We start from the raw sequence: 25,830 nt of genomic DNA, 5'->3' as shown, positions 1-25,830 counted from the left end.
TTTTAAATATATTTTGGTATCAAAAAAGACTTAGTTTACTCGTATTTAATTTTTTAAAACTTTTATTTTATTGATATATTTAAGATTTCTTATATTTTTATGTAAACATTATTATATTGTGTTACCAAAATGTTTAAAGAGAGAAATCCCTGCAAAAAAACTGCTTTTGAAGTTTGGCAGGAATTTAAAAAAAATGTTTTGAAGAATGCTTAAAAAAAGACAAATTTAGTTTGATGTAACTTGATTTTAAAATAAGCCAGAGATTTAAGCATTCTTACTGCGGTTCTGAATGTCCACGGTTGATATTTCGGCGCAGTTAACGGGACGTGAACCCACATATCAGAAAAGCCTGAGAGATTTTGTGGATACATATGCTCCACCTAAGGAGTGAACATGGATTAAGTAAGTAACATAGTCAGTCTGGTTTAATAAATTAAATTGTCTTGAATGTCGTTGCCTGGGATTAAAATGACATTAACTCAATAGTTCCAGTTTCAGCACACCCCTGCCCCGGGTATGTGGGCAGTTTGTTATGGAGATATATACTTTTGTATATAATGTCTCGTACAATCACTAGAGTGCTCTAATTTTTCTGTCTGTGACAGGCCACGTGCATGTTATATTGTGTTTTATGAAGCATAATACGTTAAGCAACTGTGCATAAATGAGTATACTATTTACAGTACTCAACACAAATTCCTTGAATTTTCTTATTTATACGGGTGCTCACTAATACTAGGGAGTTTTGTATTATACTGGTTAAAAAAACGAGAAAGCTCATTAGAAGTAAAATAGAAATGTAGATTATTGTCAAAAAAACTTGTCCAGGGCGACTATAATTGGAAGCGCTAAGTATGTTGGGAAATATTTATTTGTAGGGTTACTAATAAATTTGAAAGTATCACACCAATCAAGTCACTATATTGCTCCCTGGTTAGAAGTCGTTTAAGCTAGGGTTTCCTAGGACAGCGGTGCCCGTATCTTAACGGCCGTAGTGAACGGTGATGCGGTAGGCAGCCGTCGTAGCAGTGAATAGAGAGTATTTTTATTTTTTAACGGTGTTATCAACACCATTTTTATAGGAAACCACTCTCTAGTCACCGTTACGACGGCTGTCAACCGCATCACTGTTCACTACGGCCGTTAAAATACGGACACCGTTTTCCTAGGAAACCCGAGCTTTAGAATATATTTCTCCAGTCTGGTCGCCCCATTATCTTGTACATTCTGATTCACTCGAGCGCGTCCAGAAGAAATTTCTAAAATATATTAACTTAAAACTTCATATTCCAGCTGCTTTATTTAATTATAATCAATTGTTGTCTTCAGCAAATATTTTAAGGCTTTCTGATAGAAGAATCCAAACTGACCTAATATTACTTTTTAAGGTGATCAATTCATTAATTGACTGTCCAGTTGAGTTGGAGTGTTTCCGTGTACCTGGTCGACATACCCGCCACAGATCTCCTTTTTGTTATGCAAGTTCTAGGACCAACTATCACATGCACTCGCCTATCCCTAGGCTCCATAGATATGGCAATCAGTATGAGGACAAGGCTGATATATTTGGTTCTGGACTTGATAGTTGTAAAACGAGTCTGATTTATTTTTTTCTCTCGCAATATTATTCTTAAACTTTTCTTTATATTTAATTTTTTTTTTCCTTTTTTAGTTCTTTCATATTTATGTATTTATTTCTTTAATATTTTTGGTTGCTTATGTGTATTTACCTACTTGTTACTTTTGTTATAGTTATGCAATTTTATAATTTTTTGTTATGTTTTTATGTGTTTTTTTTCCATATTTATGTTCAATATATATGTTAAAGGCAGTTTATGCCGTTTATGTAAAATAAATAAAAATAAATAAATAAAAGTTAATATAATCGAAGTAAAATAAAAGTTAATATAATTAATTTAATATATTTTTGATGTTTGAAGCACTTACTTTGTGGAACATTATTATTTAATATATAAAAATAAAATAAAATCACTTTGTTTTTATGTACCACTTATATTTTTTATAATATTATGACAACCAACTAGTTTCGGCAATACTATGCCTAAATTGTAAAAATGTGTAAATAAAAATAAAAGCAAAATTTGAAAGAAAAATTCATTGTATCATAAAGTTAATATGATGCTGATAGTAATATTTAGAATTGCGTGTTAGTATAATTAGTGTCCCGATGAAGAGATGTGTACGTCTTGAAACCGGTAGAAATAAAAAAGTCGTAAGCGGTTATATACACATATTTACTGTATTACAAAATACATTTCGAGGTCGCATAAGGAAAATCATTATTTAATGAAGCGACTTACTTAAATAGTTTATTTATCAATCTCAAAGCAGCTTTAAAATTTAATTCAAGATTCTATTTTAATACAATATTTAAATAGCATGTTTTTCACGAACAAAAAATATTTCGATTGATTCTTCGAAGGCATATAGTTTTTTTTGTGATGCGATCATAAAATAATTATGCAAATAATTTATAGATGCGATTAAATTATATAAGTACATTTTGTTTGTAGGAAGATTGTTGCAATATTGTGAATGCCAATTACGATTGTTATGGTTTCTTTTAATTAGCTCCCCATCAATTATTTATTATTGTTTCAATCTTCTTCACATAATCACAACTCTCATTACTTCTAATTAACTTATAAGTTTTTCTCACTAAGTCCCCCAATTAATTATCACAATCTATTGTTTGCGTGCTATTTGCGGGAAAGGGGCGCTCAACAATTGCCCAGTGCAGTGCATTAAATATGTTTTTGTTTAAACATTTGAAATGTTAATTTTCCTTTCTAAGCATATGAGTTTTTTTTGTAAAGGCGCAGCGAATTTACTAGAACACACAGACACAATAAATAAACGATCAAGCCGTTTCCACGTGGGGTAGACAAAGAAGATAGAACACCACATTACTTACAGCATAGTCAGTCATTGCATACAAACCTTGCTTCGTCTACATTCATGCATCTTCTCATGCACGCTAGAACTTATTAGTAATTAGTACTAGGGTACATTTAAGAATTAGTTCTGACAATGTATTAAAAACTGTAGGATTTGATTTTAGTTTTAACCGAGAAGACACAAGATTGCTGTTTGATATTTATTTATTACCTGGCGAATAAATAGTGAATTGTGTTTCGTGAGTGTTACGTCGATGATGAGTTGAAGAGACTGCACTTGAACCACATGCTGGAACTGAGTGACTTTGTCGAGCTGGAATGACTGACTGAACTAAACTTCTTGGGTTAACTGACAGGCGTTGCCACGCTCTGTAGTCTCTTTATAGGCGACGTTCCTTTGTAGTTCATTTCTTAACAGTAGGGACGGTGTGAATGTACTGCAGAACGATGCTCTCAATTTATGAGCAATATTCTTAGAGCTGTATTATAATGTTGTATTGAATTAAATGGAAAATGATGGCATTGCTTTCTTCGGTCAATAAACTATTTCATGTGAAACGTTTTAGGACGCGTGTGTCATTGATTATGAACTATGAACCCAAAACTGTTATAAAAATATTCATACTAAGCCACAAATAAGAAGTATATTTTAATAAATCTAAAAAACATTTTGAGAAGATATTATTAAAGTTGGACATTTACAGGGCTTATGGACTGTCGTTGGCTGGTTTAAGTGACCATTTTTTTTTACTCATTCGAGGTTACATCGTGTCTCTCATTTATTAAATGTCAGTCCAAAAGACATTGGTGTTGAAAAGACGGCTATTTATATGGGGGGAGGAGATATTGTGTTCCCATAAAAAAACAGTGTGCAACGAAAGTGCCATAATACTATCATTTGCGGTGCAATCGGAAGAGCAATAATGTGTAGATACCACGAGAAAAAAGTATCCGCGAACTTGTTGCGTGACATTTACCATTTTGTTAATGCATACTTTGAAATATATATTTTGTTTCGTGCCAAGACAAGAAAAGATGCAGGCACGTATTAGGTTTTAACATAAGCTGTATTTTTTATCCAAATGGAGGTCGCGAAAAAAAAAAAACAAGACATTAGTCAAAAATGTATTTTTCTTCATAATTATACAACAGATTCGTCAATAATTCACTGCATCTTCACCATACACTGCATCTTCACCATACACTGCGCAAATGTCACGAGTAGCTTTAGCAGCTTTATTTCTTCGATTGAACACAAACAGTAGGAGGCATAAAAAATGCTCACATTCCTCCACTTGATATTCCATTTTGAAGGCTTGTAACCAAATAAAATAACGTATATAAATTATCACAATATGTATGGCAGAAAATTTTCTTTCGAATTCTTTCTTTACCATTTTGTTTTAATGTTGATGCTCATTTTTAAATTTGAAAAAAAGGACTTGACTAACATATTTATGTTCACACCTAATACTTCAAATCATAAATATCCACCGTGATTCGGTCCAAGTGCCAGTGGTTGACGATCGCCTCTCAGCACATTGTATTGGTGAAGGAATGCGACTATGCATGCGGCTATGTGTGGGTGCGGGTGTGTGGGTGTGCGCTAATAAGCTGATATGTGAGTGACATTCTCCGTTCTGCTTTCTGGCTGATTACCGCCCGTCCTCACGCCCTTAATACTCTTGACACGCTCGTGGACTCTAATAGTATATTCAATCTAAAATGCTGCTAATTTACCTGTCCGAACGTCGGCAGCATAAAAACATTAACTTACACTTAGATTGTATGCTATTTTCGGAAAGTGTCAAAAGTTTTAAAAAAAACATAGGTCAAACCGCACTAGAGCGCCATTGCGCCGCGCGTCGCAGCAACACAAAAAAATATTTTCACCGTTTTGGGTGAATTGAACCGCACCATAAATGAGCTACATCACGGCACTTTATGCGAAGTTTTGACCTTAAAGTGTAACTGCTGAAATTTATAGCGTAACCTCAAGGAAAATTATAGTACTTATGTTACTTAAAATTCATAAATATTTTATAAATGAATAGTATTAATAGAAATCTGCCCAATTAAATAATTAGAAAAAAAATAGGATTAGGCTACCACTTAAGAAAAAAACAAAAAGACAAAATAGCCTAACGTATAATAAAGGGTTAACATTATTGCATTATGAGATTCCTGAAAGTATAATTAACTCTTGTGTGGCTGTGATGTCACACTAGTCGACATAGGACACAAGACTTAACATATCTCTCTTATTTTTTTAAATGATGAACTCATATTTTTTGTAATCTTTAAATTGACATTTCACACCGGATTTAAAAAGTGAAATTTGTATAACTATGCTGGATGTTAATACAAAAAATTTTGATCCTTACGCGAAGAAAGATTGTCCGCTAATTCAGCAAAACATCTGTATAAGAAAAAGCACGAAGATAGAACTCATTACAAGAAAGACAGAGACGCTGTTCTGTGGCGGGAATTAATGTGAAAGAGATAAAAAAATAAGTAAAGTAAAGTGTAAAACAGATTCAGTCTTCAGTCGGTTGATGACTGCGATAAGGGACGCACGCGCGTAATATGAGCGGCGTATTTATGATTTTTTTTTGTTACTATAAAAAGGCTAAATTACATGTTTCTTTGCATAAATAATGGAAAAGGAATTATTAAACAGTATATTTCTATGTTTTTTTTTCAAACGTCTGAACTTAAGAATATTTCGTCTTTTACTAGTGGTAACACGATGTTACATCACCGCGCGTAAAGGGATTATTTACCACAGTCTTTTAAGAGTTAATAATAATAATAATAATCATAGTTTATTAATAAAATTACAATTACTTTATGTACTACATACACACTCTGTTTCTCTGAATCGTGTCTTGTCTGCCTAACTAGGTAAACCTACTTTAAGGCAGACATTTTTATGCAAAAACAAACAATAACATTACTTAATATATTAAAATAAAATAAAATCACTTCAAACATCAAATATATAATAATATTACTACCTACTAGTTAATTTACTATACAGTTTTACAATATTGATTTATACCATTTATTATTTAAGAATGTATAAAACCCAGTAACCGATTTTTTACAAATTTTGAAAATTAAATCCGGGTCATGGTTTTACAATGTTTGGGTAACATATTAAATATTTTGGGGTCCAGAAACCTGAAATTTCTTTTCCCGAATTCAGAGTTTGTGATCGACCCCATGACCCATCCTCTAATTTGACTTCTGGTAGTGTGAGAGTGTTCCTTTTGGGATTTGGTAGAATAATTTGCTTTCACAAACATTTTTATTCTAAAAATATATAATTGCCTTATATCTCAGATCACAAATTCCTCAAATAACTTGATGGTGGGGTACCTGAAAGGCTTTTTTAAATAAAAGAAAAATGATTGATTAAAAAAAAGAGTATGTTTATTGTAATAATGCAGATGTACAAATTTGTACACGTTATAATAGCAGCTTCCGTGGTGGTCAAGACGCTTGACTCGCACACAAAAGGTTCCGGGTTCGATTCCCGATGAGAACACAAAAGTTGAAAAATGTGATTTTTCTGAAGCCTGGGTGTTCTGTGATGTAATTCACCACTGTAATTGGGTCTCCTGGCCTGTTGTGGTGCAACAAAAATAAAAAAATGTAAATATAAGTTGCACGAAGATGTTGGTGGGTTCACAATAAAATACAAAATCATAGAGATGCTAGCAAATTGTAAACAGGAATCGTAGTGAAAAAAATAATTCACATATTCGATCTTAGCATAGAACAAACTATGGCCTAAATTCTCCAATGACCCGCCTTTGTCGTATTGTTAACTCAAGACAGGATCTGGACTTTTTTGGTTTAAGTTTACAACGATTTAAACGAGCACTAAATAAATAGTCCAGATCTTGTCTCGATGTCCCTTATGTTTGTCAATGCTTCTTTTTTTTTTCTTTAAATGTTTTAAACTACTCTTTTATTGTAATATTTAAACCTTATAAATTGTATACATGGACAATGTCTGTTAATAAATAAATCTTAATTGTACAGTAATTCATTCTATCGTTTTTTGGCCTTCAATAAAATCAAAATGTTTTAGTTTGATTATCAAAACGTCGTTTTATTAAAAAAAAATACAAAAAATCGCGAATATAAAAAAAGAAATTGATTGTGGATATGGTTACTTTTATCAACCGACAAAAATCTATTCTTTTAACTTCTAGTTGAGAAAACGAATTTTAATGAACGAGCTGTATTTTTAGAAGTAAAATGATTTTGTAATTTAGAGGTAAATGACGTTTTGTCGTTTTTTATAAAGGTGCTTAAAGCAATATAATAAGGTTTTTAACGTGCGCTCTGTTAGCGTTATTATATTATGCCCCTGTTTCTACCAAAGTCTGACTTTGATAATGCGTTTGCATGCACACGGCTCTTGATGGTAATTACATCTCTCCAAATGGGTAGTGTGGTTGGAGGGTCGCTCCTTACTATAAGTTCATTTTTTAATATTTTAAACTAACATGTTATTATACAACACCAAATGCACTACATAACATATTATTACTTAAAAGATTCACCAAGCTAGTGTGTATCACATAAATGGCTTGGCGGTGGAAATCTATAAAAAATCACGTTTTTTATCTAATATTACATAAAAAACTCCTAACATAATAATAGATAGCGAGTAAAATTATTTTAAAAAGGCACATGAACATTTAGTTATAAGAAAATAAATAGAAACTTTAAAATAAAAATAAGTATAATACACTTAAATTGTTTTTATTCATGTAACATAAATTTCTGATCATATATTTCTTACTGCTAGCAAAAAATCTCATTTTAAACTCGTTGAATTCAGCATGCAAAATGATTTAATACAAATTTGACATGCTAACGCTATTTCTAAATACAAAATGCGAAAATTGTTATTCAAAATACCTGCGACGCTGTGGTTAACGCGTTCGTCACTGAAGTATTAAACAAAAAATATCAAGTTACTCTGTGGTTTGTGTACAAATGCTGTTTCCTCGCAAAAGAAATAATAATGAGTTAAAAACATTTTTTGTTTTGTGGTATGACATTTTACAGATATGTATTTATTTAAAATTTGTGTCATCATCATTCCCTTACCATTCCTAATGGTGCATAAGGCACTTTATTGGTAAACCAATCGCAACGTATCTTGATATTTTTTGTTACATGACGGTAAGATGATGATTCTTACCCTTCAGGTGCCAGTCCAGGGAATATGAAATATTCTTGTGTACAAAAACCTTTTAAATAAATGTTACACATCGAAAAAAGTAAAGGTTGTGTGCTACCCAACTTGAAATGTTTTTGTGATTTCTGGGTTTTGTCGAAAATCAATTATGGGGGGTTTGAAAGCGAACGACTCAAATATAAAATGTTTTAACATATTCCTGAAATTTCATTTGTTAACATCATAACGTAGAAATAAATTTATTAATTATGCATTAAATTAGTAACAATAAAATCAGATAAAACAATTAAAAAAATTAAGCTTAATGGCGCATGGTGGTCAAATTATAATATTATTTAACCGCGAGTTACTTTTTCTATTGTGGTCAATTATGCTTTTAGGTTAGCTAGCTAAACAAGTTGCCAAATCAGAGCGATACTTAATTATGGGCAGCTTAATTAAAATTTATAATTAAGACTTCCGTGAGTAAAAAAAACAGTCTCGAAGTTTACGCAATTTAAATAATTAATGTTTTTTTTATTTCTCTCGAGATAACATGTTTCATACACGAAAAAGAATGTAAATTATAATGTAAGCAGTAAGTTGATCTGCTATTATTGAGTTAATTTAATAGTAGCTTTGATTTCATAAAATAAAATAATCACAGATTTCACAGAATCACAAAACACAAACGTGCTTACTTTGACTAATCTATACCAAAACAATAATATTAGAAATCAAACACTGATTTTAGTCTACTGAACACTTTATTTTATTTTTACAAGTAAAAAAAATATATAAACAAAAATTTCGTGACAATTGTTTCGCCTTGTTAGGGAATTTTCAAACAAATGTGAAGATTACATGGATTAAATGTATTTATATAGTCATATAATTCAAGGTACTTAAGTAACGAATAAAAATAAAATAAAGTGTTTAGTAGACTAAAATCAGTGTTTGATTTCTTACATATAAGTTTAAATATTATAATTTTTTTTTTGTAAAAAAAATAAATATTAGCGTTTTTATAATTTACCCAAATATTTCAATGGCCATTTTCAACGAGTTGTAAAGAACTAATTATTAGAAAATGGAAATCAAGTTGGGGTAGAGTGGGGTTTGAACCTCGGACCTCTAATCCGTAAGTCCGCAATACTAGCCACGGGACCACAACCCGGAGCTCTACAAAATTAACACCAAATCAATCAATATATTAAATGCTGTTTATTGTGCGTACATAAAATATAATTACGAATATATCTGCACAGTTTTGCACTTTTGAATCACAAAAACAACACTTTTGAATTTTTGTCATTATAATTGCCAGGATGCGGATTGATTGCTAATTAAGAATGTAATTCTTTGAACTGGTCATGTTATGAATATAACCGCAGTTAGAATTTTAATCAAAGGGATGGCTTATTACGCCTTATTTTGAAAACTGTTTTTACAGCCAACATAAATTACAGGACAAACGTGTTTTTTGTAGCAATATAATTTATTTTCCTTGAGTAACAGTAGAAGTGAGGCGGTGAATATGAAAATACCACAATGCGTGTGGAGTTAGTCAGGTTAATACAATTTTTACTGACATAATGAATCGTTCCATGTTGCTATGTAAATGAAGAAAGAGATATACGGTCCATGCTATTTATTAATTAATTAACGTGAAGTCTAGGGTGCGAATGATTACTTTTTATAAATACTTTATTTTGCTTTTTAACTGACACGGAATAATGAGACATAATAATATTTAATGTAGCAATAAGCACTGTTGTGTATTTATTTGATTCACATCATTCGTTTCTATTTCGATATTATAAATAACTTGATAATCGCAAAGGTGAGCGGTCAGAAAGGAAACAAAAAAAAAGTATTCTTTCTGAATGCAACGCTTATATTACTTCAAAGCTCATTTTACATAGGTCAAAAAATGGTACAAGATATATTGCGCAAGATCTTTTGCAGTTCCTTGTACAATAAACTCTTACACCAAATCTCGGGTTATTTTATTTTCTGTTTTACATCTATCAGCTTCTGTTATTGAAAGTTGCGCGCCAAAGCGTTCTCTGCGTTTTGACAGATAATAAGCAGTTTCACAGCCGACAAAAGTTATTTTTTGACGACGCAACTTTTGACGCCTAACAATATATAATTCTGCGATTGTCAATCAACTTAAGGTTTCTAAAATACAGAAAAACTCCGTTTTTCCGAACTTAAGTCTCCCGGGTTGCCAATTCTCTGGATCGTTATCAATAAATAAAACTTCTCATCGTCAAGCGTTTGCAAGACTTCGCTGCTTATAAACGAGTTTTTTCGTCAAAGCAATTAACTTTGTTGGACAAGTTTTTAATGGGCCTTACTCATACATTTGACATAAAGTTGCACTTTAGTATAGTGGTATAATTCGGATGAAAATACCATCCTTTTTAAAGTGGTAGAATAAAGATGGTATTTACATTCGAATTATATCACTAGACTTAGGCGTAACTTTGCGTAAAGTTTATGAGTAAGGCCCAGTGTGATTCCAATTCGCTGTTTTATTTTAAAAGCAATAAAAAACGGTTCTAAGAGTAAATTTCGTGTTTTATTTCAAAATATTGCCTTAATTTGATGGCTTATCTAATTTCTCGGATTTCTGCATATAACGATGTCTGGCACTCATTGATCCGGATAATTAGAGTTTTAATGTCACCTTTATTTTCAACCTGATTGAAAATCAGTTTGGTCAGAAGAGAAAAGCAAAGCGTTTGGCGAAAAAATGCACTGAAACAAATAAGATTGAAGATAAATAAATTGACTCAAGCAACAACAAATATGCGTTGACAGTTGATGTCGACAGTATCACAGGCAAGAGATGCGGTGTAGATCTTGGTTCAAATATTTTTTGAAAAATAGGACGTGTTCTAATTTTTCTGAATTTGACCACGGATTTCACCTTATTTGTAAATTACAAGACAACAATAAATTAGTCAAATCTTGCACAAGATCATGTATAATTTTCTGACCCATGTAAACGAGCTTTAGTCCATTGAACAAAATAAAAATAACAACGAAAATTAATTAATCAAGTCAATGACTTTTACTAACAAATTACAACAGGGATGGAGAATACCTTAAATAAGGGAATATGGAAGTCTAGGCATTTACAGAGCTTATGACCTGTCATAGGCTGGTTTAAGTGGCCACTTTACACTCTTTAACTTCACTAAAATCAACAAATGGAAGAATTGAAGAAATATGGATGTTCAAACATAGGCGAAATGGTGAATGTTACACAGTGTGTAAAGTGGCCACTTAAACCAGCCATTGACAAGTCATAAGCCCTAAATGTTAGACTTCCATATTCCCTTATTTTCAATTTCAATTTATTTATTTTAAATATAACATATACATTACAAAAATATATTCAATACGTACATATTATAAAAAAGAAAAAAAAATACACGAAAGAGACTCATGTCAAAGTAGTCGAAGAATCCTGCTCCGGAAAACCCCTTCGGATACATGGAACAGATCAATATCCAGAGCGATGTTGTTCAGCATAGCGGTAGCCCTTCCAACAGGCATAACCATAGGCAGGTTGGTCCTGAATATCGGAATATGAAACAATCTATGCTGATGTTGTCTTAGGTAATTATCAGGAACATACAAACCAATGCTCATCATAATTTCAGAATTATCGATCATACCGCGCAACAATCGATAAAATTGTGTAGTCAAATTCATTCCTTCTAGTCTCTTTTAAGGTATTCTCCATTCCTGTTGTAATTTGTTAATCTTAATGACTCCCGAGGGGGTGAAATCCAGTTTTTTGTCGACGAACATTTGGACAAACTCAAATATTGTAATGACTTTTATATTTGCAAAAAATAATTAATACATCAGTGGCGTCTTTGATACCAAATTTCTAGTGAAGCTCAGATTTTAAGGATAAGTATAATATGCGTAAAAGTTAAGTAGGTACCTACAGTAAACACAGCACGGACCATGTTTGTAGGCATCTTTGAGCATTTTTATATTGGTTGCTAGTTTTTTATCTTCATAATGTGTTGATATAATGCGAATTAAAATACATATTAGGTACTAGTGAATAGCAATGATTTCTTAGTGAGGCTCAGCCTCACTTGCTTCATATGCTTCTTCGTCCCCGAAATACATTTATAAATGTTATTTAGCGTTTCACATTGATTTGCAAATTAGTAAGTGCGATTTCCAAATGGTTGCTTCCTTTAATGTTAAAAGATACTGACATTTAACTTTTTTATTATTATTATTATTTATTTTATTAAGTTCTATGATTAACATAGTTTAATATATATTTACAACACAATATTTACATCTATACTTATTCTAACATTATTTATCACTATTATACCTACACTTAATATCCTAATTTATAATATTCACTGTTTCATATGTACATTTTCATTAATTATATTCACTATTTACACTATATATTACCTAATATTTTCACATATATACTTTTAAATATATTTACATTTATTTCATTTTTTATGCTTTGTGGCATTTCCTCAAATAATTGTATTCCCTTGTAAATAAGGCAGTTCTGGGACATTGCTTTTAAATCCTCTTGTTGCATAGTTATGAAAGAACTCATTATTTTTTAGTTTATTTTGAAAATATCTCGGAACTATTCCTTTAATAATTTTGTTTATTTCATTAGCAACATTGAATTTGATTCTTTGATCAATTGTCATGATATCTAGAAGTTGAATCATTTTCTTAACTTTTGTTCGTCTCCCACATTTTAATATTATCCTCATCGCTTTGTTTTGTATTATTTAGAGTCTCTTTAGATCTCCTTCATTACTTAAATATAAAATACTGGAGCAATAATCAATGTGGGGAACGATAATACTTTTAAATATCAGCAGAGAGGTTTTAATGTCTAATTTATTCCTTATCCTTCCTAACAGGGATACCTTCTTTGCGATTTTTTTACTCGTATAGTCTGCATTTAAAAAAAAAGATTATTTAGAGTCAATCCAAACTCCTTAATTTTACTTAAACAATAAATTATGTTATATCTTAAGAATCCTTAGTACAGAAATACTGCTCTTTTACGCAAATACCTTAAAATTGTATACGGTATATTACATAGTTACAAATTCGAAAATGAAGTTTTCATAAATTATTATCAGTTTGTTGTTAAATGGACAATTGAAAAATGGTGAAATTAGGTAAATTGTTAAAGTACATTTCCTACGTTCAGTTTATTTTAAACTTAATTCATTTTGTTGGAAAATCGGTGCAGTAACGTAATAAACATAAAAACGAGTAACGCAATGCATAATCGTTTTTCCCGATTTCACTTCAATTATTATCAATAGAGCAGGTGAAATATTAGATACTAGAAGCAATGTTACCGCAATAAACGTTGTGACATTCAACAATGATGTTCAATCACGCGGAATCAATTTTACGGCACTTTTTGTATCAATTGTTACAATTTTCTATTTTAAAAGGTCACGACAAGTAATCCAGTTATGTGTAGGTAATGAAACAACGTGTCGATAATTTTATATTCAAATGCTGGGTTAAGTGATATCGTCATCATTCTTTTCTCCACATGTATTGGTACAAACGCAACATCTTTCGACCAACGGTTACCATCGAATGATCAGTCTTGCGCTTACTAACAATTATATATGGCAGTTTAAACAAACCTAAAAATCTATATTGTCAAGTCCACCCTGCCAGGATTTGAACCCACGCCCTCGAGAATAGTAGGCGAATGTGTCAACTACTATACAAAGAGGCGAACTTATCTCCACCCGATTTCCTTATTTCGAATTTTTATCTAAAAGCCATTGAGGTACATATATAACTAGAGTAAGCACGAGCGTTTGAAATATGGTCCCTTAACCTGCGGCTAATTGGCTTATGTTTGATAGAACGGAGTTAAGTCTGCTGCGAACTTTTTAATTTTTAAACTTCTTCTTGGACCAGATGGTTTCTAAATGTTCGTAGATAAAAGACTAGATTTTAACTTGCAAATTTCCTTATTTAAGGTATTCTCCATCCCTGTTTTTATTTGTTAATCAAATACACTTGTCGAGGATTCTGGTTCTATTGCACACACAGAAGTGTATTTTTCATCTACCCTGACATAAAAAACTTTAAAAACATGTAAATATATGCTATATCTACCGTTTGCGTGTGTGTTTTTAAATATTCATATCTTCACCTCTTTATGAGAATTTGTATGTTTTAAAGGTTATCTCAATTTCCAAAGCTATCATATCGGTTCGAACAATGAAGGTAATGATACTTCATCAACTATTGATCCCTGTAATGATCCTCTCATTATTTCAGTAAGTACCCATAACGATTCACCGCATGATAGGGGCTAACCACATAATACGGATTGTAACAATTTCGTCGAATTTAGAGCAAAAATTTATTGAAATTCATACCTGATATATGAAATGTAGATTGAACATAAATCACAATATATAAATATGGAAGTGGATTGAATAAAATCAGCTCAAAAATTTGCCTATTTTACATGTTATCATACTTTGAGTCCATATGATTTATGTATTTTTTTTCTTTAGTTTTATAACTGGTTTTATGCTGGATTGTTTATGAGGCGAATTCCTGTTGGCCTATAATATATCGTTGGCCTGAATTGTAAAGTTCGTACGTCTTTTTGTTCAAGGGAGAGTGAAAACAGTTTTTTTTACAGTACCGGATGGTAGTGAAGTATTTTTTCGGTAGAATGAGTACTATAGTAATTGAACGTACTTATGTAGAAAGCAGCCAGCCATAAAAAAATGAAACTCGGATAATAGCACTTTTCTGAAAGGAGTGAAAAATCAAATTTACAGAACACTTAAAATGTTTTTGATTTGAGCTAATAACAAACAATAAATACATGAGTTTTTTTTTAAATATTACATACAAGAATCTAATGATGTATTTAACCAGTTTCAATGATTTTTAAGGTACCGTAAGGTTTTTCTAGTGCTGTGGGTGTTTTCTGCAAATTGAGAAATGCCGTTTTTGTGATCGACAACATTTTCAGAATGTGATTAATACAGTTTTTTGTATGAAAGCGGTCTAGCTGCTTTTGGCAGAACATAGAATTGAGCTAACTGCACCCGATAACATCAATATCTCCTTTTTTAAAAATTGTGGACTAGCTGCTCTCTGCATAACAACGTTTAATTGAACATGCTACAGTAATTGAAAATTCTAAATCTATTGATCAAAAAAAATAAAAAAATGTGACGCGTACATTTTCAGAAAAAATAGAAGAGAGACAATTTCTTTGTGAGTTTTTTTTAGCCCACCAAATACTATAGCATCCACACTTTTTTTTATTTCTTAAATAATGAAACGCTGTATAAATATACACGTTTTGCTCACAGTTAAGATTATTTGAAAACCTAACAGTAAATACCAAAATAACTTTTTCGACTTACGAGTTTTGCAAGTCTGTATGCGATAGGAAACTACATAATCACATTTTCGCACCTAATGGTGCATAGGGCACTGCATTGGTGTACAAATCGCAAGGTATCTTAATAATTTTTGTTAAATGAAAGTAAGCTGATCAGTCTTACGCTTCAGTTGCCAGTCCAGGGACTATGAAATATTCTAGTGTGAAAACACCCTTTTGAATAAATATTTCATATTGACCATGTTGAGAATCGAACCCGAGACCTCTTGCATGGTAGGCAAACGCGCTGACCATTACACCACCTAAACTACAGTACCTCCAAAAACCCAACTTTTCAGGTGAAACAAATTTATGTTTTTTTATACTTTAAACATTTTTTTTTTATAAGATACTTTCATAAAAATTCGAACAAACAAATAAACAAAACAACCAGCCGTTTCTCCGTAAGGGTAGGCAAAGAGCATAGAACGCGATATCTTTACATACAGACCTCGCTTCCTCTACATTTATACATCTTCTCACCCAAGCGCGCCGATTATTCCGATTTTCGACAAGTCCGTCTTCAAGTATTTTTCAGATTTGGTCATGTAATGTCTTTTTCGGTCTTTCTCTATTTCTGCATCTGTCAACATTCGCATTGTAAATATTTTAAGCCTCTCTTTCGCTGTCCATTCGCTCTACATGTCCAAACCATATATTGAATACTTAAGTAAGCTAATGGCACGTCATATATATTTGCACTGCAATGCTTAGATTTTCATGTCATTGCTTTTTCAATAAGGTTCTCTATCTCTGTTGAAATATAAATGAAAAAATTTTCATTTAAAAACATTTTAACAATAAATAACTACAATGTAACTTTTGCGAATAAACTGTCTTTCACGGTCGGATTTGTAAAATAAAATTTTGTTTTAAATTTATTTTAACAGAGAGGGAAAACATTTTCTAGAGGGGAAAATGGAAGTCTAGGCATTTACAGGGCTTATGACCTGTCATTGGCTGGTTTAAGTTGCCACTTTACGTACTGTGTAACATTCACCATTCTGCCCATATTTGAACATCCACATTTCCTCAACTCTTCTATCTGTTGACTTTTGTGAAGTAAACGAGCTGAAACCTTTATCACGTAGGTGAGATTCATCTGGCTGAACCAAATCACCTACTAGGCAACGCCTAAAAACAATTTTCCATTTTCATTTTACCAGGTAGTTGTTGAAATTTTGAGTTTGATTCGCCAATACTCTTTACAAATCATGTTTTTTAGAATTATAATACATATTTTTTGTTTCAGGTAGGCACCGAGATTCAACAAAGCCATTCAAAATAATCGCAGAATATTTATCTAGTTAACCATGACGGTAAGTTACGACATTGGATGTATTATATTATTATGTTCATTGATTTTATTCAAAGAATATAAATTCAATTTAAGTATAAAATAATTCGCCGTCTCTCGAAAAACAGAAGAACAGTAAAACATGAAACAGTTATATTCTAATTGATATAAATGCGTAAGCTTCCTATGATAATCTCTCAAATAATTGTCTGTATAAATAAGCCAAAGTTCGTCTCGAGGTCAGTTGTTAATTGGACGTAGTTATGCAGAAAATCAGCCATTCCACAATTCGGCTAAAATGAGGTATTGGTGTTATCGGGCGCAGTAAGGTCAATTCTACGTTCTGCTAAAAAAAACCAGGCCACTTTCATACTAAAAACTGTAATAATCACATTTTGAAAATAGTCTTGATCACAAAAATGACATTTCTCAATTTACAGAAAACACCCACAACACTAGAAAAAACTTACGGTATAGACGCTGATGGGAAGATTAATGTCTACTGAAATCTTGTTCTCTAAAATATTTTTTTTGGATGAATACGTAAATATATTAATTTTATAAATTCATTAATTTAAAAACTTCGGTAATAAAAAAATATGTCTTAGGACAGAATGTCACCTCATATATTTAAAGTTTGAATAAAGTATCATTCGATATACGAGTATTAGTATTATCTTGCTGTTTTCTGCAAAATGCGTATTTAAGGTTGCTTGGTCAGCCAGGCTTTATAAAAACATTGAAATTCCTTTATCACATTATCCAATTATTTTTAAAGTTATTTTAACAAATGAATGAAGTGTTTTTTTTACGATTGAGTATCCTAATACAAATATAAAATAACATGTTCAATACATTATGAAGAATGGCACAACATACATCAGAGTTTTACTAGAGCTGGATGATTTCTGCAAAACGCACATCTTTGATTGTGTGGTCAGCCAGACTTAAAAAATCATTAAAACTGGTCGAATTTATAGTAACATTATTTTTTGTATTCTAAAAAAACGAATGCATGCATTATTTATCATTTGTCAAAGTAAAACATATTCTAACTGTTGTGTAGATTTGGCTATTTACTCTTTTCACAAAAGTTCTACTATCTCAGTTTCTTTTTTGTATGGCTGGCTGTTTTCTGCATAACTAAGTTAAATTGTCCGTAGTCCAGGGGTCTCCAAATTAAGGCCCGTAGACTAACACCGGCCCGCGACCGCCACCAATCCGGCCCGTGCCTATGGTGCCGGTCGGACATTTTGCGACCCGCTATGGTAAAATATAAATTGATGAAAATCATGTAATATAATTCTCAGATAGAGAAAATATAACTGACAGACTGACATTGGTTCTGTACATTTTACTAGCATCTTTTTCCCTCAACCTTAAACTTAACTTCAATACTCAAGTTGGTCCTTGGACTCTATTGTGGACTGTGTTGAGAATTAATTTAATACAATATTAAGACACGCAATTAAAATCTGGGTTGTGTTTTGCCATACAAAAATGCTTATAATTAAGCCTATGTCACGAGTTTTGAAGCAAAATGCATAAATCTTGTCCATTATAATGCTCGCGTGTCAAATGGCGGTATAAAAGCTTTTAAAATTAGGTGCTCTCATTAGGATTTAATTAAATTTAAGTACGCTGTTTTAAAACGTGTGTCTGAGTATATAAATCAATTAATTGTCACACATTATTAATCATGACCATCCTCGTGATAAAAATAATTATTCTGTACTTGTTTACCCAACATCGACTACAAAAATTATAATGGAACTGAAACATTTGATTAATTTGACTAACGCGACATGTATAAAAATGTGTTCATTTTACAGGTTCCCCCAATGTTTGCCAGTTTTACTTATTAAGCTTTGGTCTGTATAACTACTTGGTAAATCATTTTTGATGTAGGTAATATAGAAGTAATTCAAATAAAATACATCGTTTTTAAGTACATAAACTAAACCGCATGTGGGCAACCCCCGGCCCGCAGAAATGTGGAGATCACACCAAAATTCGTTCATAAATTCAAAACGTCAAACGAGTGGGCGAAAGATTTTTTTATAATATCTAGATAAGCAATATTATCAGCGAGTTTAAGGAGATCATCAAAAGATACTATGCCAAGGTATAACTAGTTGGTTAAATATTTCGTACAACTATCTACATAAATACATGAAATATTCTATGGTTACAGGATACAGCTTTTAACTGAGGGGCATTATATGAGCGTTTTTTATTTAATCCGTTAAATTCAATTTCAGAGGAAATTAATAAATCGCCTCGTAACGTGGAAAAAAGTTCACTCCAGAGCGCGTTAGTATGTGTAATGTTATGATTAGGATTTTACTGAACTAGGACTGAAGTTATACTTATTTATTTATAAATTTATACTTTTACATTGTTTGTATTCTTATTTTATACATAATAATGTTCCCTCACTGGGGTCCCGTGCCGAAGGAAACATTTGACAAAATGTGAAACATACCTTAGATTAACTATTTAACAAAGTTAACATAATAATAATAAAAAAACCTAATTAATCCAATTAACCTCATTATCATTAACATAATAAAAAATAAAAAACTAAAATGATCATATAAAACATAACCAATTTATATGGATAAATATCAATAAAATGTATTCAATTCAACGTGCATCACTTGTATATTTACTTTTGATTTAATTACTGTTTTTTTATATAAAATGTTTGCTGACTACTTGAACCTATACATGTTTTGGTTATTTAGATATTCCGTCCCGCAACTCAAAGGAAAATTCACGATATGGCCCTGACTAGAAAAAGGTTGCCCATGCCTGAACTAAACTATCCGTTTTTTTACTATTATTACTTTCACGCCGATGCGTTGAATTCTATAATAAAGGAGAAAAAAAGTAGAAAAAAAGTAGAATAAAAGTTTAACACCAATGGCAAAGTTTCCATTTTATAATAACTTAAGAAGAAACGCTTCGTGGCTTAAAACAGTTTCTTTTTCATTTTAAAGTGAGGCAGTTAATGAAGGAATTAGTTGAGCTTTTCAGTTATTTACAGTCATAATGCAGAAAGGCAATAAAAGTGAAATATTTCGTGGAAACAAAAATACAGGATGTTATGTTTTTAACGTTTGTAATTTTAAGTGCGTTTAGGCGCACCGCACGCCGATTCGTTTCAACGACAGTAAAAACATCGTCACGCCCTTACCGACTAAGAAAAATACGAAATAAGCCCTAGAAGTTAACGAGGCAAATAAAAATCTAGCTCGCATTTGTCAACGGACCGATCTGATTTCGAATGGCGGACGTTTTTATCCAGGCACTAGGTTAATACGTACCGTAAAAATATCTCGATATAATCAACTGTAATAATTTATTGAAATTCCTTCTTATTTTACTTAGAAACTTTAGTGTTAATTTGTGTTTTCGCTCATATAATTTCGTCCTACAAACATAGCTTGCTTTCTATCGATTATATATAAACATAAACAATAAAACCTCTATATTTGTCAATAACAACAACAACAACAAACCATCACGCCGTTTCTCCGTAGGGGTAGGCAGAGAAGATAGAACGCAATATCTCTCAGTCTCTGCGTACAGACCGCGCTTCCTCTACATTCATACATCTACTCATACACGCACGCCGATTATTCTACTCTTGACATGTCCGTCTTTAAGTATTTGTTGGATTTGATAGTGTCATGTCTTTCTCGGTCTTCCTCCTTTTCTGCACCCGTCAATATTAGCACCGTCGATCCTTTTAGCCGTTCTATCGCTATCCATTCGTCTTCATGTCCAAACCAACGCAGCACTCCTTCCTTTTTGATTTTGAATTATAATATTTTTCGTCACTCCCACCCTAAAGGGAAGAATGTGGTCAAAAAATGAAACCAAAATTTTGCTTTAGTCAACTGAATTCAAACGCATTCAACAATAATGTGACCGACTATTTCAGTAAAATTTTACAGAGTGGACAAAAACAGACAACACTGGACAAGTTTCTTGTTAAATCATGTGATACTGAATAATTATCGGCAAAATGAACCTCTTGATCAGAATCGAAATTACAATTGGTTATTTTGATTTCATTCATAGCAACTCTTGTTCTTAACTTTTTACTTTCCACTTCTTTTAACCTTTTTACTTTCCACTTCTACCACTATGTATGTCTATTTAGTACAATGAAGTTAAAGATTCAACAACATATAAAAAATATTTGTATCTTTTTTTGAGTTGGAAACAGTGAATTTTTTTTTTATATATTCGCTAGATCTCTAGAAATAGATTAGTGACGAATGTAAAGGTTCCTTTTTTCATAATTTGATTACGTAAAATGCACTAATGATTTACCGTCAGATACATATTATGTAGGTACAATATGAACGATTAACATTGATAGAAAAAAAAGTATAAAAATTATGCATATTCGTTCATAATCTGACTTATTAATCTGATATCAAACTAATTTAATCTAATGGTATTTTCGGAGTTAAATGTCGTTTTTTAGGTAACGAACGCTGTGTGGACAAAGGTTTTAACATGATTTCAGATCTCGAAACCAGATGCCGAGGACGCACGATGCAAAAATAGTATTAATACACTTTTGTCGTAGATTGTTTTTTATTAAAAATGTAATTTATTATTAATACCAAAAAATAAGTTAGAAGCTAAAAATATAACAAAGATATTTTTATATCAAACAATATTTTGAGTATGTCCAAATTTTTGTAGACAAGGACTGGATTCAACTCCCTGGGGAGCTGTTAATATTAACATATTACAACAGAGAGAGAACCCGCATAAATAAAGGTTTCAGCTCTCTCACTTCACAAACATTAACAGATGTTCAAATACGGACAGAATAGTGAATTTTACGCAGTGCGTAAAATGGCCACTTAAACCAGCCATGACGGGTCATAAGCCCTGTAGATGCCTACACTTCGATATAACCATATCCAAAATGTTCTTCATCACTGTTGTAAAATGTTAAAGTTTTTATATTGTTGACTCCCTTTAATGTTCAAATTAGAATTTAATTATAAAATTACATTTTATTACGTTATGTTATTTAATAATAAAAACTACAAAACTTCTTGGTTGTGCATAAAATTTTTGAAAAAAACGATACCCACATTGGAAGTCCAAACCACGGATCGCGTTATACAAAATATATATATTACTATTCATTTAAGGTACGGAACACGTGTTAGATTACCACGTGGCCGTGGGGCAAGTTGTTCATCTTTTGATATTGTTTCTCCTGTTTATTATTGCGGTGCGATGTCCGGTTTAATAAAAGGAACCGGAATATTTACTCCATTGTAAATAGATCAAAGGAGAGAAGCTCAAACGAATAATGAAGTCGTTTTATGAGGACGTAGGGATAAAGTGATGAACCGAGATTTACAAATAATCAGAAATCTCGGCGCTGAAAAAAGCGTTCTCAATAAAAATAGTTCACAATAAAGGTATTCAGAATTACAGGATCTAGACCTTTCAATTTCTAATAAACAGATATTTACAACTCGTTTAACTCAAAATTTAAGTGTTTGTGTAAATCATAAGGACGCAAGTATTTATTTAAAAAACACCACACAGGTTTTTCAAATCTGTTGTTGTCAGCTTATTGTACATTTTTCGAGACATAAGGCCGAACCTAATTTCATCAAAGTCCCGTGTTGAGATGGAGTTATTAAAGTATCTAAGTATGTTCAAACAATTAATTTAATATTTATTAGCAATATTTTGAGTTTGTCCAAATTTAGATTTCATCGCCTAGAGAGTTATTAAGATTAACATGTCACAAAAGAGATGGAGAACATTAAAGATACGGGGATATATAAATCAGAATCTTATGACCCTTCATTGACTTAACACGAAACTTTCTAGCTAGTCAGGAGTCTAGCATTTATTTTACTATGCTTCATAAAATGAACAGATTGAAGATACATGGGTGAGAAACCATAGGCAGAATGCTGTATGTTACACAATGTGTAAAGAGATTTCGGACTATAAAATTACTAGTAAATGGTCTCTCAACTGTACTCGAACACTCTCAAAAAATATTTATTCATCTCTGTTAAGATATCTGCCTATATGTTAGGTGTGTGCGGTGAATATTATCAGTACGTATGTTGACAAAATATAGCATATAGCATAGAATCAATTTTGTGAAGTGCGCTTGAGGCATTATATTACGAAATTGTTGCTACATAAGTTTTTCACAATAACAATAATAATTAAAAGTTTATCGTCTATAAATTTAGGAAGCACAAGAGCCGGTGCATCTAGCGGTAAAGCTATAAACATTAGGACTGTACCTTAAACTCGAGATGTTTTTTAATTTTTGCCAAATTTTAATAACACGCTACATAAATATTTATGCCATATGTTATTAGAGTCGTTTTTTCTTTGCATCACACAAGTTGGATGCTCTTATCTCTATGAGTCTCGTAGAACAATATGACAACGTTATGAATCTTGATGCGCGTGCGCGGAAATTCGAACATTAGCAATAGGACTAGACTGGATACGTAGGAAGGAATGTATGCTGCAAATATTGTTTGAATTTATCAATCACGTGCTCTCGAAGATTTTTTGGAATCACTTAAGGAATATTTGGAGGTTTTTAAAAAAATTTATACTTTTAAATAGTAAAACACATATTATTTTCAAATATTCAGGAGATTCGCCGCAACCGCATTATGAATGGGCGGAACGCGCCTGCTGCCTTTCAGTGTAAATAATTATGTTTCATCATCATACCCCTGTGCCCACCTTTTTGTTGCAGTGGGCACTGCATCAGTACACTAAACTCAGCGTACATCGATCACCTGTTACATGGGGGCTAGATTTTTTACCGTCCGTACGCTCTGTAGCTGCAAGACATGCTAAAATGTAGCACCTATTTGTTAAAACTGAAGTAGAAAATAATTGGAAACGAGGAAGTATAATCCAAACCGTTCATTAACTGTGCATCGCAGATGAGGTGATTTTTACAAAAATGGCGCTATTTAAATTATCTAACTATTTAATAATGAATATAAAGTGATTAGCTTTACGCCTCAGGTGTCATTTCAGGAATATGAAATTCGCAGTGTAAAACTACGTTTTTATTCAATGTTTCGAGGCGACCTTAGTAGAAATCGAACCCGGGGTCTAAAGCATGGTAGGCGAATGTGCCAACCACTACACTACGAGGCGGACTTATATCCACTTCATTTGCTTAGCCAAGATTTTTACATGAGTGTAGCCATCGAGTCGAAAGTACTATCTCAGGATTCTGGTTTAATTTCACACACATAACTGTATTCTTCATCCGCCTGGACACAGAGACACTCTTCTTAAGAGTATTTTTTCGTATCTGTTAAGATATCTGCCCATCAGTGTAAATAAATACAATTTAACTGAAGTAATTAATGATACCACTGACAAACACAACATCCGTCCTGTTCTGAGATCATTTGAATATTTTTTAATGCGATTTTGGAGCTAGTCTGGGACGTTTGTCATCGCCAAGCCATCGGAATGTGTTTTTCTAATTTATGTTATTATATTCCCATGAGGAGATTATCTAAGTTAAGGAACAGTAGAGCATCTGGTGGTAACTGCTGTCACCAGGCGTCGTTATTGCAATTAGCACTTTTTATCTTGTTTTGTGTTTTGTGTTCCTCCTTCTCTATAGAGAACGTTCTAAAATCCCAATAATACAGTATGTAAAACAAGATGTCACAAAACTAGTTTTTTTATTAGAATTTTTTTTATTGATTATTACAATAATTTAAAAAAATATTTTTTTTTTGATTCATACTCTGTTTTCTATCATAATATTTGCGACATCTTTTGAAAAGGTTGTCTAAGTCTTTTGTTAAGTTTTGTCCGGTAGTTTCTTTTAAAATTTCAGTCCCTAGTTTAAAAGTCTCGATTGTCCTTGTCTCGTTTTTAAATGTTGTGTGTGATATTGTTTTGATATTCGTGTATCGTGTCCGTGTATAAACATGTAATTCATTTTTTTTTTCAAGTTTTAGTTCTTTATCTACAATGACATCCGTTTCTAATTTATAAATAAATTTTAAGGATTCTAGTTGAAAAAGTTAAGTTACATTTAATTGTTTAGTTCTTTACTAACTTCATTATTTTATTTTGCCGTCGTTTTTGTCGGTTTACGTCATTTTGTTTTTCTGTTTCCCATAGTTGTTGCACATAACATATTTGAAATTTTACATGGGCTTCATTTACTAGAATTTTCAGTTATTATATCCAAAAAGACTGCTAAAATATCTTTGCAAACGGTGCTGTCTGACATTTAGAAAAAAACAAGATAATTTGAAATATAGGTACATAAAAACAACAATTTAACATCTATACCCTACTGCTTAATAATCGATTTATCATAATTTAGGCTATTGAAACAAAATATGACTTAATTTTTTGAAGAGAATAAGAGAGATATACTCTATATATTGTATTTTATAAAGACCTATATTACATCATTTCACATCATGCCACGTAAGGGTTATTTTATTTTTATTTTTTATTTAATTACGAAAAGCAACAGTACGAAAAGATTACAGAAGAAGACGAAAAAATATGTTGTATTGCAATCATAATTCATAAATTCCTTTTCCATACCAAGTGGTGCATAGGGCGCTGCGTTTACATTTAATAGCAGCACATCTAGATTTTGCAAAGCAGGATAACACTGGTCTGCAAAATGTTTTTTTTTTCTATTCTGACACCATTGCGGCTGATTCTTATGAGAAATAATTTCCTGAATCCGAATATAACCCCCGTTTTTCCCTATCACCTGGCGTTTTCGGGGGAGCCTTCCCATTTTTACTACAAGTAATAGAGGTGAGGTTATCGATAAGCTGAATCAGCTAAACACTCTTCATTATTGATGGACGTATCATTAGATGGTTCAAGTTGTGATTCAAAGTCGGAGGTGGGTCAA

At 31.8% G+C, this 25,830-nt stretch overlaps 1 protein-coding gene across 2 annotated transcripts in view; it reads left to right on the top strand.

The window, feature by feature from the left end:
- Positions 1–25,830, top strand: part of LOC148273060 (LIM domain only protein 3-like) — a 133,076-nt gene that overhangs the window by 58,544 nt on the left and 48,702 nt on the right. Inside the window, exon 2 of one of the 2 annotated variants that reach the window (XM_088239205.1) lies at positions 16,843–16,905. The exons of the other annotated variant lie outside the window; for it this stretch is intronic. Coding sequence (XP_088095331.1) covers positions 16,900–16,905 — 6 coding nt within the window. The 5' untranslated portion in view covers positions 16,843–16,899. The remainder of the gene's footprint in view (positions 1–16,842; positions 16,906–25,830) is intronic. 2 annotated transcript variants of the gene reach the window in all.

Source organism: Micrasema longulum, unplaced genomic scaffold, assembly GCF_059751315.1.
Source record: "Micrasema longulum isolate JH-2025_06_02 unplaced genomic scaffold, ASM5975131v1 h1tg002093l, whole genome shotgun sequence".
Taxonomy (NCBI): domain Eukaryota; kingdom Metazoa; phylum Arthropoda; class Insecta; order Trichoptera; family Brachycentridae; genus Micrasema; species Micrasema longulum.
Note: the sequence above shows the minus strand (reverse complement) of the source record. Positions and strands in the feature narration are given on the sequence as shown.